We start from the raw sequence: 13627 nt of genomic DNA, 5'->3' as shown, positions 1-13627 counted from the left end.
TATTTTGGAAGTTAAGAGATTGTCCTTGGAATAAAAGTGAAAATTAATATTTATTATACTAGATTTTTAAAAATAACTTCATTCTATTCTGTGACCCCAGTCCTTTTTATACTCTAGTTCCAGTGCAAGGATCACAGGAGTTTGAATGAAGGGGACAGAGGCAGACTAAAAAGTAACTTGGGTGGCTCAGGTTGGGCATCCGACTTGATTTCAGGTCAGGTCATGATCTCACAGTTTGTGGGGTCCCTGTGTCAAGCTCTGCGTCAGGCTCTGCACTGACAGTACGGAGCCTGCTTGAGATTCTCTCTCTCTCTCCGTCTCTGCCCCTCTCCACATGCACGCACACGCTCTCTCTCTCAAAAATAAATAAACATTTTAAATAAAAAATAAAAAGTAACTTGGATTATTAAATCATGGGGGAAATGAGCATCACAAAGCCAAAGCTTTAGACTTTATACTGTTAGAAAGCATTCACTCCTACCTTTCATTTTTTAAAACTTTTTATTGAACTATAATCTATATTACATTTATGTACAGGTATATAAATCAACATCGTACAGTTTGATACATTTCAACAAATTGAACACACGTAACCAACAGCCAGAGTCCTTTGTCATGCCTTTTCTAGTCACTAACCCTCAAGCTAGAATTGGCAACTGTCTTGACTTCTAATACTACACATTAGTTTTGCCTCCTTTTGTACTTAATATAAGTAGTATCATAACTGTGTATACTCTTGCTGTGAGTCTTTGGCTCAACATTTTGCTTTCTGTGTGCTTGTTCTCATTGTTCATTCTCATTGTTCTCGTTGTACAGCACTCTGTTTTGTGAATATACTTGTTTATGTATTTGTTCTATTGTTGATGGGCATCAGGGTAAATTTCCAGTTTGGGGCTATCATGAATAGTGCTGTTGTGAATATTTCCGTTCATTTCTCTTACACAAATGTGTGAATCTAGGAGTGAAATTGCTGGGTCATGGAGTACCCAAACGTTCAACCGTTAATGCCATACAGTTTTCCAAAGCAGATGTTCCAATTTATACCTCCCATTAGCAGTTTATGAGAGTTCCAGTTCTTGTGAACACTTGGAATTTTGACTTTTTTGTAGTAATTACCTTCCTTTCATTATTTAAGTGAAGACATTGAGACTCAGATAAGCGAAATCATCTAAGACCAGGCTTAGTCCTGAGAATACAAGTCTTTGCAGTTCAGAATTAAGCATTTTTTTTTCTCTCTTTAACTGGTAGGGACTTGTGCAGAAAACCAAAGTCAGATTTGATATATGAATCTAAGGAAGAATACAAAGCAGCAATTTAATTTTGTTTAATGTGAATTTAAAATAGGTTTTTGGACCCTAGTGTTTCTGGGCCAATGAACAGTAATGATTTAAATGCACAGTTAGGACGTACATTTAAATTCTTACCTATCTGCTAAAAAAAAGATTATACATTTTAATCTAAGATTAACATTATCAAGCTAATTTTAAAAGAAGCCATTTATTTTTAAAGTCCTACTTAGGGGGCACCTGGGTGGCTCAGTCGGTTAAGCGTCCGACTTTGGCTCAAGTTATGATCTCACAGTTTGTGAGTTCAAGCCCTGCGTCGGGCTCTGTGCAGTCAATTCAGAGCCTGGAGCTTGCTTTGGATTCTGTATCTCCCTCTCTCTGCCCCTCCCCCTCTCACTCTCTGTCTTTCAAAAAGATGAATAAATGGTAAAAAAAAATTAAAGTCCTACTTAGGATAAGAATATCTTTTCTTTTTTTTTTTTTTAACATTTATTTATTTTTGAGACAGAGAGAGAGCATGAACAGGGGAGGGTCAGAGAAAGAGGGAGACACAGAATCTGAAACAGGCTCCAGGCTCTGAGCTGTCAGCACAGAGCCCGACACGGGGCTTGAACCCATGGACCGCGAGATCATGACCTGAGCCGAAGTCGGACGCTTAACCATCTGAGCCACCCAGGCGCCCCAGGATAAGAATATCTTACTTTAGCTTTAAGCAACTCTTTATAATGAAATTGAAATGCCATTAAATGTTGTACTTAGTATTAGCCAGTGGTAGGGTTCTAAATTTTTAAGGGTTTTTTTTTTTTTTTTTTTTTGCATTTATTAATTTGAGATGACCCTTATTAAGAAATGGGAAACCTCAGTAGTTGGCCTTTGAGGAAGAAAAAAAATTAAAATTTGTTTTTCAGCCCTGAAATATGATGTTTGAAATGAAAATAAGAATTAGATAAGTATTTTAATGAATATATGAAAAACCAGATGTAATGTTATATAGTGCTTTTTTTTTTAGCTTTTTTTAATTTTTTTTTTAAGTTTCTATTTTAATCACGACAAGTGCACTCCTTAATCCCCATCACCTATTTCATGCATCCCCCTCACCCTCATCCCCTCTAATAACCATCAGTTTGTTCTCTGTAGTTAAGAATCTGTTTTTTGGTTTGCCTTTCTCTCTTATTTTTCCCCCTTTGCTCATTTGTTTTGTTTCTTAAATTCCACATATGAGTGAAGTCATATGGTATTTGTCTTTCTCTGAATGACTTATTTCACTTAGCATCGATGGACACTTGGACTGTTTCCATATCTTGGCTAATGTAAATAATGTATTTAGCACTTTTTTTTTTTTAACCTCCCCCCTGAAAAAAAAAAAACATGATCAACTGTAGAAAAGTGCAGATAAGCACAAAGAGGAAAGTAAATACCAAACAATATTCCCAGTATCAAGATGTAAACAGCAACACTTGGAGTCTGTCCTTCCAAGTTTCTTGCTATGCACTTTGGGGGAAGAGCTAGGAAAGAAACTGGACATCTAATGGCTTTTTTAAACAAACAAAAGAAGTTGATAAGTAGGGATATTGTTTTAGAAACTTTTTATTCTTTTCATAGCAAAAGACAAAACCTTTCTATATATCTTTCCTCTGGTAGCTGCATAGTGTTTTATAATCAACCAATTTGCTATTGTTGGGCATAATTGTTAAAGTCAACTTTTATATGCACACACACCTTAATGCATCTGTCTCGTTTTCTTAGATGAAATTTCTTCAGGTGGAATTACTGAATCAAAGCACCTAATTTTATAAGACTTTAAAATTTCCACTTATGTATTCAATAAAAACTTACTGAGTTCCTACTGTGTGACAGCACTACTTTAGGCACTGAGGATACAAGAGGAGCTAAGTAAACAAAACAAAGTTCTTGCTGTCAGAAATTTGTTGGGAGGGGTAGGTTCCCTGGGACAGTAAATAAGTAAATCAATAAATTAATGAGATAATTTCAAATAGTCACAAGTGCTGTGAAGTAAGACAAGTTGAAGAAATTGCTAGGGTTGGGGATATAGAATAGATAGTCAGGAAATCCCTCACTGTAGAAATTCTGTTTGAAATACCATTTTAATGACAAAAGCCAGGCATGGAAAAATCTGGGGGAAGAGCATTTCAGGCTGAGGAAGCATACATGCAAAGACTTAAGGCAGGAGCAACTGTGATGTGTTGCAAGAATAAAGTCTTGGTATGGCTGGAACTCAGTTAGCAATAGGAATAAGATCAGAGAGCTAGGGAAGGACTATCATCGGAAGCTTGGATTTTATCCCAAGTACAGAGGGGAGACAGTGGAGATTTTTTGTAATGGAGTGATATCCGATTTACGTTATTTAGAGAATCATTTTGGCTACTGTGTGAAGAACAGATTATGGATGGAAGTATTTGAAAAGACAAAAATGGAAACAGAAACCAATGGAAGCTTTGCCACAATCACAGAAATGTAGGACTATGCTTTGTTCTAAGGTGGTATCAGTAGAGGTAATGAATAGTGGATGGATAAAAGTTGACTTATTGATGAACTGATTATGATAAGTGAAAGAAAGGAAGACAGCAAGGATAACTTAGGTTTTTGGCAGAGCAACTGGGTATAGGGTAGTGCTTTTACTTTGATGATGAAGAGAGACAACAGGTCTAGGAGTGAGCATCGAGTTGGCCATGTTAAGTTAAAATGCCTGATAACATTTAAGTGTAGGTATCCAGTAGGCAGTAAAAGTGTATATGACTGCCCATTCTTCTATATCACAAAGTCCACCAAGAATTATTTTTTATAAGCAAAGATTTTTTATAACTATTAGTCATTTATGTTTCTTTACTGAAATTCCAGTTCATATTATTTCACCATTATTCAGGTCTTCTGGTTTGTAAAAGCTATCTATAATAAGTATAATAACCTTTTGTCTAATACACATTGTAATTTTTCCTTCTAGCTCGACATTTGTATTTAATTTTAGTGGGGTTTTTTTGACATTGAAGGAATGTCTAAATTTTAAATAGTCCTATTGTGATTTTTGTTTTACCTTTTGTTTGTGTCCTTTAGAAGATCTTTTCAGCCTTCAGGTTAGGAAATATTCCAGCTATAAATTGTTTTAGTTCTTTGGTTGTTTCAATTTTGCATCTTTGATCTATTTAAGGTTTTATTTTGGCTCATACTGTAAACAATAAATCTCATCCCCCTCCCCACCTCTATAAATAGTTAGCTCTAAGTTCACTGTCATGTATTAAATAATCTATCTTTTTTTCACTGGCAAAAAATTGGGTAGTTTGAGCATTAAAATAAATAATAACTGTAATTCAGTCACTTGGAGTTGATAGAAAGCCATGCATTCGTAATAATACTAAATATAACAAAGGTTAGTAACAGAAAAAATAAGCAAAGCAAAACAGCATTGTACATTTTTATGGCATCAACTCATTATTACAAAAATTGATCATTGAAAAACCTTGCAAACATAAGCATGTATGTATTCATTATGCCTTTCTGTATTCACAGAAACCAGATTTTTAATGTTGAAAAACATTGTTGCTGAAAATTTTGTTATGAGGTTTAACTGTACTAATACTGTAACTGTACTGTTAGTTACAGTAACTGTAACTAGTAATTAGTACAGTAACTGTACTAATACTAATACTGTTTTTTCAGTATTTTGTTTTGAGGTTTTTTTCAAGAATGCTTTAAATTGAGCTACCCTTTTAAATCATTCTGTTACCAAGCCAGGCTTAATGTTTTTTAATGTTTCTTTTGAGAGAGAGAAAGAGAGAGAGAGAAGAAGAAGAAGAAGAAGAAGAAGAAGAAGAAGAAGCAGGGGAGGGGCAGAGAAAGGGAGAGAGAGAATCCTAAGCAGCTTCCACGATGTCAGCACAGAACCTGACACAGGGCTCAAACTCATGAACCCATGAGATCATGACCTGGGCGGAAATCAGGAGTGAGACACTTAACCAACTGAGCCACCCAGGCACACTGCCTCCCCTTTGTTTATGTTTATTAAATTCTTATATTTTCTCACTTAACTCTGAATGTTAAAATCCTGTAATAGAATACATTGTATTCAATTTGATTTTATTGTTCTTTTGTTTGTTTTGTTTTGAATTGTGTTTTTAGCAGTATCCTGGTATGAACCAGCTGTCCTCCAGTCTGGGAGGACTGAGTCTTCAAAGTTCTCCACAACCAGAAAGTCTGAGACCTGTAAACCTCACCCAGGAGAGGAATATTTTACCCATGACTCCTGTTTGGGCTCCTGTACCTAACTTGAATTTAGACCTCAAAAAATTAAACTGTAGCCCAGAGTAAGTATTTATTTTTATGATCTTTAGCAAGTAATACACTTTGTCAGAAATGTTGTTTGAGTCTCAAAACTAGTAAAAGTGATAGGATATTAATTCCTTAACTGGAAGTTTTGTTAATCCAGACTTTTGGATTTTAGTTTCTATAGAAGTTCTAGGTCCTGTTCAGTTTAGGTAAAAATCAGTTTAGTTCCTGTTCATCATGCCTCCAACTCTGTCTCCATTCAGTCCTATTCTCTGTCACCTGATGTGAGGGAATTTTTTTTCTATTTGAGTGAAGGGTTTCAGGAACCCAGATTTAACTATATTTTTCTTAAATTTATTTTTCCTTACTTTTCACCAGGAGTAACTTCTGATGTCTCTTAAAATAAGGTGGAATCTTTAAAAATGTATACCCTTCAATCTTTGCTTGAAAAGGATGCAGACTTCACATATATAATCCCAAGAACAGGTTTAGGTAAATGGTTTATCTCTGAGTTTTCTTTGCCTACTCAGCATAGAATGCGAAGACCATTATCCCCAGGCTTAAGATTTCCTTTTTTGAGTTTTCCTCACCTCATGGAGAAGTTTCACTGACAGTTTGCATCTGGTGGCCATCAAGCCCTGGTGTATCCTCTGGGTAGGTGAGCTCTGTCACTCACGTTACAGTACCTTCAAAACTACGAGTTCTGTTCTTGTTTGCTTTCAGTACCTCTTCCTCCTAAGAATAGGATATTTCTCTGCACCTAGATGCTTTTTAGAAAACATCTTTCTGCTCCTGAAATCTCTCCTTCATAAAGTAAACTCTGATTCACAGAAAAATGTTGTCTTCTTCCTTGCATTAGAATTAGTGTTCTTTTTTACAGCCAGTATTTTCCTTTATTAAGGCAGTGATGTTCTACCTTTTTTAAAAAACCGTAAGCTTCTCTTTTTTTCAACCAAAATTTTGTAGAGAATTCCAATACAGGAAACAGAAAATAGAGCCGCTCCGAAGATTCCCCCTCTTCTCCTACCCACTGCCACCAATCCCCCATCGGTGCCTAAGGCAGCATCAAGATCATTGTCATAAAAATGTACAATCACTGATTCTAGGATAAAAACAGCTACCTATTCCTGTGAATATAAGTTGCTATCAGGTCGTAAGTATGTGGATTTTGGCCTTGTATTATAGAAGATTAGGCATCCCCTAAGTAGGTGAATGTGGTCTATGTATATGTATGAAGAGATTCCAAAAGTTTCGGGGGATGGTGTGTGTGTTTTCTGTGAAAATCTCTCTGTTATCAAAATAGCAACGCAGAGTAATTAGGAGTGTAGACTTTAGAGCTGGACAGACACAGGTTCTTACCATGGTTCCACTGATAAATAGCTGTAAGGCTCTGCACATTTTTTTTTAATACTCATTTTTGAGAGGGGGCAAGTGGGGGAGGGGCACAGAGAGAGGGGGACAGAGGATCTGAAGTGGGCTCTGCACTGACAGCAGTGAGCCCGACGTGGGGCTCAAATTCACGAACCGTGAGATCATGACCTGAGCCAAAGTTGGATGCTTAACCAACTGAGCCACTCAGGTGCCCCAAGACTGTGCAAATTTCTTAACTTCTCAAATTTTCAGTGTTGTCAGCTGTAAAACAGGAATAATAATTGTGCCTACATAAAACGATAAATCATTTATTCAATAAATATTTATCAAATGCCTTCTAAATTAAGGGCCAGGCACTGGTTTTAGGTGCTAGGAATGAAGCAGTAAGCAGAGTTCCTAATCATTTGCAACCTTTATGCTATTAGGGAAGACATACTATGAACAGTCAAAAAATCGTAAGTTAACCTTCATAAGTTAGGGATCATGTGTGTAACGTAATGTCAGAATATTACTATGAGGTAGAGAGTAGTAAGGGTAGAGGTTGGCTGTTTTTAATTGAGGAGTCGGGATAGGTTTTTCTCAAGGAGTTAACATTTGAGTAGAGATCTGAATGAAGTATGAGAACAAACCAAGTGTGCCAAGCTGCATGAACAGTAAACACAGAAGTCGTGAAGCAGGGACCGCCTTAGTGCGTTCATGGAACACCACCAGCCCGAAGTCTGTACGTATCTGGATATCTCTACATACTATCACCTGCTCTTCTTAAAATTTCTTTTCTGGTGTCCAGTACTTCTTGCTTCTTATCTCTTTGATTGCTCCTTTATTGATTCTGTGTCTACTGACCTTGACCTATAACTCAATGAGCTATAAGCACTTTGTCTAAGAGAGGAATAGTGCTAGGGTCACACAGGACAAAATGATCTCTGATCTCAAGGGGAAAAGGCAGACAAGGTACACAACCCTAAGGCAAGGCAGAGTAATACATAGAAGCATAAACTGATCTCAAAGCACAGGAAGATGTCATTTCTTCTGACTTGTTAGCAGAAGGAAGGGTGGTTTCAGAAGAAGCGATAATTTTGAGGAGTCTCATAGTAAGAGAGTTTCAACAGGTGGAAAATGGGCAGGAAAGCAGAAACAGCATTATTAAAGATGTGGGGGTATACCTGTTCACTTGTGTTTTCTACTCCCTCCGATTCACGTTCTTAGTCATAATGTTTTTTCCCAAATGTGTTAAACGTTTCCACCATGAAAATGTTGAGTCCTTGATTTAGGTCTTTTGACATATATTGCAAATATGCCTGCTTAGAGTAACACAGATCTTTCTAGTTCTAGTTCTAGAACATTCTCAGATAATTTTCATCTGTACCCTTGAATGTTAATTATCTACAGCTGTCTACTTCAGTATGTTTTTTTCTCTGATAGCTAATATAGTCTGTGTTGCCTCTGTTTTTTGCAGTTCATTTCGGTGTACTTTGACAAATATTCCACAGACCCAGGCTTTACTGAATAAAGCTAAGCTTCCTTTAGGATTGCTGTTACATCCTTTCAGAGACCTGACGGTAAAGTGACATATTTCAAAATATTTGTGGATACTGATGTATGTTTGTGTGCAGAGTGTTTGGATTGTATATTTTCTGGGAGATTGTTTTTCGTCTTCTTTTATTTTTTAAGTTAGAAATAATCATTTTTGTCAAACTCAACTCAGCAGACATTGTTTTTTAAAGTACCTGCTCTGTGACAGGCTCTGAGCACCGATAAATACAGAGATAACTAAGTCATTGACTTTGCTCCTAAGAAATTTATATGTAACAGGGGACAAAGATGTAAAAACAAATAAATGATGGTATAGGGTAACCAATACGTAACTAACCAGATTCTGTGAGGTACTTAGGCACTGAGTACAGGATGGGAAGTGATTTTCTCTAGGTGCAGTAGCAGAGGTTTTCTGTGACTGACGAGGTCTGAGCTGGATTTTGAAAGTTTAGTACTTTTGGAAATTGGGAAGACCATTGCAGATAACCTTTGGGAGCTCTATTAAACATAAAGGTTGTACCAACAGTAATGTCCAGTTAGGGAGGAAAACTATATGATGTTCCTAACTGTACTGAACAAATAACCTTTGTAATAATAAGTCCAAATGCTTCAAGTCTATTGAATTAAAACATTACTTGTTTATGTTTCCACAGTCTGTTGGTTTAATGCCGAGCTTGCTGGATTTTTACATATACTTCTGCTATTTTATGCAAATGTGTTGTCTTTAAACTAAAACTCTAAACTTCATAAAGTTTATCCAGATATATTTTATTTATACTTTGTAAGTTGTATTTCCCCCTCACATTTTTTTACTGCTGTGATTTTTTATCCTTACTGCTGCTGAGTTTCTTTTGCCCTCATTTATCAAAAAACAAAAAAAAAGTGTTTATTAACTACCTATTGTGCCAGATGCTGAGGTTATAAAGGTCAGTAAGGTTCTTTATGGAACTAACTTTCATACTAGGATGTATAGAAAGGAACAGAGTGAATAGAAAATAAAATAATTATGATACGCAATAAATACCTTGAATTTATTCATTCAGTAAATGCTGTATCATCACCTATAATACTATTTCAGCCATTATCTCTAAACCAAGATAGTTAATTTCCTATATACATAAGTGAGAATTTTTGTCTAAACACAGATGCCATATATGATATTTTCTGGAAGTGGATACACTAAATTGGCAACAGTGGTTTCCTCTGGGCTGTAGAATCCTGGGTAATTCTTTGTTTTCTCATTTTCAGTTAATTGTGCTTCCTGATTTTTCCATGAAGTGTTTTGTCATTACTTGTGTAATAAAAACTGTGTATGTTAAAGAAATTAAATACAAAGATATAAATATTTATGTATAGATGGAAAAAAGCGAGAAGGAAATATACTATAATGTTATCAGGGATTAATTGAATTAATTGAATAATATTTGGGGTTTTAGTGTTTTTTCATATTTTCTAAAGTTCTTAAATTAAATATAAAGTTCCCTTCCCAAGCCCTTTCTTCCCTTTTCCTTTTTTTTAAAGGAGTCCAAAACAGATTTATAAGTTTATTTTTGAATATTTTTCATGCTGACTTTTAAGTTTATGTATTTATTTGGGGGGGGGGCGGAGAAAGGGCAAGTGAGGGAGGGGCAGAGAGAGGGAGAGAGGATCCCAAGTAGGCTCCACAGTGTCAGCACAGAGCCCAATGTAGGGTTCAAACTCACAAACCATGAGATCATGACCTGAGCTAAAGTTGAACACTTAACCGAGTGAGCTACCCAGGTGCCCTTATAAGTTTATTTTTATATATCATAATTTATAATCTTTGCCCCCTCAACACTTTTAAAAAGATCACTAAAATTACCAGCATTTCAGTGGTCTCTTTTTTGATAAGTTTAGCACCGAAACATTCTCATTCTCTTAAAAGATAACTCGTCCAAAACAGGTAGAACTTCTGCCTTTGATTATCTAAAACTGTCTCACACACACACACACACACACACACACACACACATTTTGTTCATGTATTTTTTGTTGTTGTTGTTAATGTTTATTTTTGAGAGAGAGAGAGGGAGAGCACAAGCAGGGGAGGGCGGAAAGTGAGGGAGACAGAAGCAGGCTCCAGGCTCTGAGCTGTCTGCACGGAACCCAATGCAGGGCTCAAACTCACAAACCATGAGATCATGACCTGAGCCGAAGTTGGACTCTTAACCAACTGAGCCACCCAGGTGCCTCTCGTGTATTTTTTTTTTTTTTAATTTTTTTTTAACATTTTATTTATTTTTGAGACAGGGAGAGACAGAGCATGAACAGGGCAGGGTCAGAGAGAGGGAGACACAGAATCTGAAACAGGCTCCAGGCTCTTTCTGAGCTGTCAACACAGAGCCCGACGCGGGGCTCGAACGCACAGGCCGTGAGATCATGACCTGAGCTGAAGTCAGCCACTTAACCGACTGAGCCACCCAGGCGCCCCTGTATTTTTTTTTTTTTTTTTTTTAAAGCACATCGTGTTTGTGTTTTTGTGGCCTCGGTTCCCATCAGGACTATTGTGGCTGGCTGGTGAGCAGTGCCTGATGGTCTAGTACCAGGTGCTGTCGGGCAACAAAGACAAAGACATTTTTATGTGGTACATTTTTCTTTCTCACTGATATATCTTTTTTTTTTTTTTTTTTTTTAATTTTTTTTTTTTTTTTTCAACGTTTATTTATTTTTGGGACAGAGAGAGACAGAGCATGAATGGGGGAGGGGCAGAGAGAGAGGGAGACACAGAATCGGAAACAGGCTCCAGGCTCTGAGCCATCAGCCCAGAGCCCGACGCGGGGCTCGAACTCACGGACCGCGAGATCGTGACCTGGCTGAAGTCGGACGCTTAACCGACTGCGCCACCCAGGCGCCCCTCTCACTGATATTTCTTGAGTCTACCTGATGAGCTCTGAGTTATTGTCTTGGCCAACCAGGCTTTTCTTATGAGCCAATAACTTTTATTACATTTGGTAATAAAATGTTTTGGTGTTATTTTAGAGTTTGTGACGAAGGGGGAGAAAACTTGACAGCTGCCTGTGTTGCTCAGCACATCACTGGATTTTATTAAAAGGCATCAATTCCAAAACTCAGTTATGGTTTCTGTTGTGTATGTGGAGCAGAGCAGTATGCGTTCCGTTTTTCCCTGTGGTGATTTTTCTGCTACAGCGTCTTTATTTTACTTCCTAGCAATTACCAGTGATAACATCAAACACCATCGTGAGGTGCCGGTCGTGTCGAACATATATCAACCCTTTTGTATCCTTCATTGATCAACGTAGATGGAAATGCAATTTGTGCTATAGAGTTAATGATGGTGAGTTTCAGATTCTTAAAATAAGTGTGTTTAATATTATTTTAAACATTTTGACAATTTTGTCATTATCTGGTCTCTTTCCTCATTGCTTCAAAAACTTTCAGGCCCCTTTTAATGGAGAAAATGTAGGCTAGGGACGCTTCATCTTGGCTGGCCCGGGGATGATTGATAATAAGCAGAGTGACAGTAAGGCCAAGTAAAAATAATATTCACAGAACAAGCAGTGAAGGTCATGTAGACTAACTGTGCTTGATCCTGCCAAGTTAAGATTATCTTCGGTTTCTACATTACCAAATATAATTGGTCCATTTAAGCAAGCATACCTTTTTACCAGTATGTGTAGACACGTGCCTACCAGCGTGTCTGTCTGGTTTCCCTTTAATCATTTTTGAGGTCCTTGTAGTATAATTACTTTCAAATTTGCGTTTCTGTCTGCTTTCTTTTCATGTCATGTGATATAATAAATAGGACACAAGCCTGGGAAACAGGGTTGCCCGTGTCCTGGTTTCCTCACTTGATTTCACTATATGTTTATTTTATCTTGATATATTTTTTAAGGAGTGTTTTTACCATTAGATGTTCACAGAACTGTTGAAACTTGATACAGATATTGACGAAGGTGTTTATTTCTTGGTATGTACACGTGTGTTTAGTTACAAAACATATTACTAACTTTGTACTGGATTTCTGTTTGTTACCTAGTTCCTGAAGAATTTATGTATAACCCCCTAACTCGATCTTATGGAGAGCCTCATAAACGACCAGAAGTTCAGAATTCAACTGTGGAATTCATTGCTTCTTCAGATTACATGGTAACTACTCAGTGTAAAAATTAGCCATAGGATATAACTGTATTGGTCATTTATAATTTTCTGTGAGGTAAATTCCTGCAAAATTTTGTATTGTCCCCAGTATTATTTTTTTACAAGAATACTGAAAGTTTATATTTAACAAATAGAAAACTTTTTATAAAGGTTACTTGATGTCCTAAAAGAATGCAGTTATGTCACTAAGAAACATTAGTAAAATTTTGTGATAAGCACTTACATTTATAATTTGTTGTCATTTTGATTTGATTACTGTCATGGAATGAATATAAATATCCTTTTGCCGTTTAATATTTAAGACCTTCAAACAGAAAAACTCATGTTTTTGCCAAAAACTGCAGTTTTCCGGCTCCTAAAGATATCACCATCTTACTGGTTCACCCAGTACAGATATCAAGATAAATGGATATCGACCTCACTTTAATTTTTCTCTCTCCAGTTCATCACAAAATTCTACTTGTTCTTTAATTATACTAGTCCTTTAAGATCTCATTCTTCTTTTCTATTTACAAAAATGGATTCTTAGCTAAAGTTCTCCTCTTTATCATATCTATTCATTTTAAATGCATTTATAATAACCTACATTTCTTCAGTATCCTCATTACTAATCTTTGTCGCCTGCAAAAATGTAAGGTGTTGCTAGTGGGGAAAGGTGAACAGGGACAGTTAATGTGTATTAAATTCCTGCTGTTCAACCCATCTCTCTCTTTATTTTTGTGATTTTTATGGTCCTTTGTGTCCAGTTTAGTATCTCCCCACTTAACTACTATTTCCTTGTCTGTTTCCATATATTAACTTTTACTTTTGGGCACTTTTACTCTGAACTTCTTGCCTTCTTTACAACTTACATTCCCAACTCTGTTATGGCTCCTTAGGATCTCAATCTAATTGAAGTGGTGAAGCAAGAAGTTAATCTTTAATTTTTGCTATATGATCTTTGGTTGGCATATTAAGAAAAAAAAAGATTTTATATATCCTTTTAACTTTCTATAGCAGTAATTTTTCAAGCCTAC

General features: G+C 36.4%; 1 protein-coding gene across 4 annotated transcripts in view; it reads left to right on the top strand.

The window, feature by feature from the left end:
* SEC24B (SEC24 homolog B, COPII coat complex component) overlaps nt 1-13627 on the top strand; it is a 101263-nt gene that overhangs the window by 64968 nt on the left and 22668 nt on the right. For 2 of the 4 annotated variants that reach the window (XM_045470644.1, XM_045470627.1), the window contains 4 exons: nt 5424-5605; nt 8395-8497; nt 11661-11787; nt 12490-12599. In XM_045470644.1, coding sequence (XP_045326600.1) covers nt 5424-5605; nt 8395-8497; nt 11661-11787; nt 12490-12599 — 522 coding nt within the window. Of the gene's footprint in view, nt 1-5420; nt 5606-8394; nt 8498-11660; nt 11788-12489; nt 12600-13627 lie in introns of all 4 variants that reach the window. The other 2 variants (XM_045470636.1, XM_045470617.1) reach the window with 1 other exon arrangement.

This window comes from Leopardus geoffroyi, chromosome B1 (assembly GCF_018350155.1).
Source record: "Leopardus geoffroyi isolate Oge1 chromosome B1, O.geoffroyi_Oge1_pat1.0, whole genome shotgun sequence".
NCBI classification, from domain to species: domain Eukaryota; kingdom Metazoa; phylum Chordata; class Mammalia; order Carnivora; family Felidae; genus Leopardus; species Leopardus geoffroyi.
This window is presented reverse-complemented; position numbering and strand designations above follow the sequence as displayed.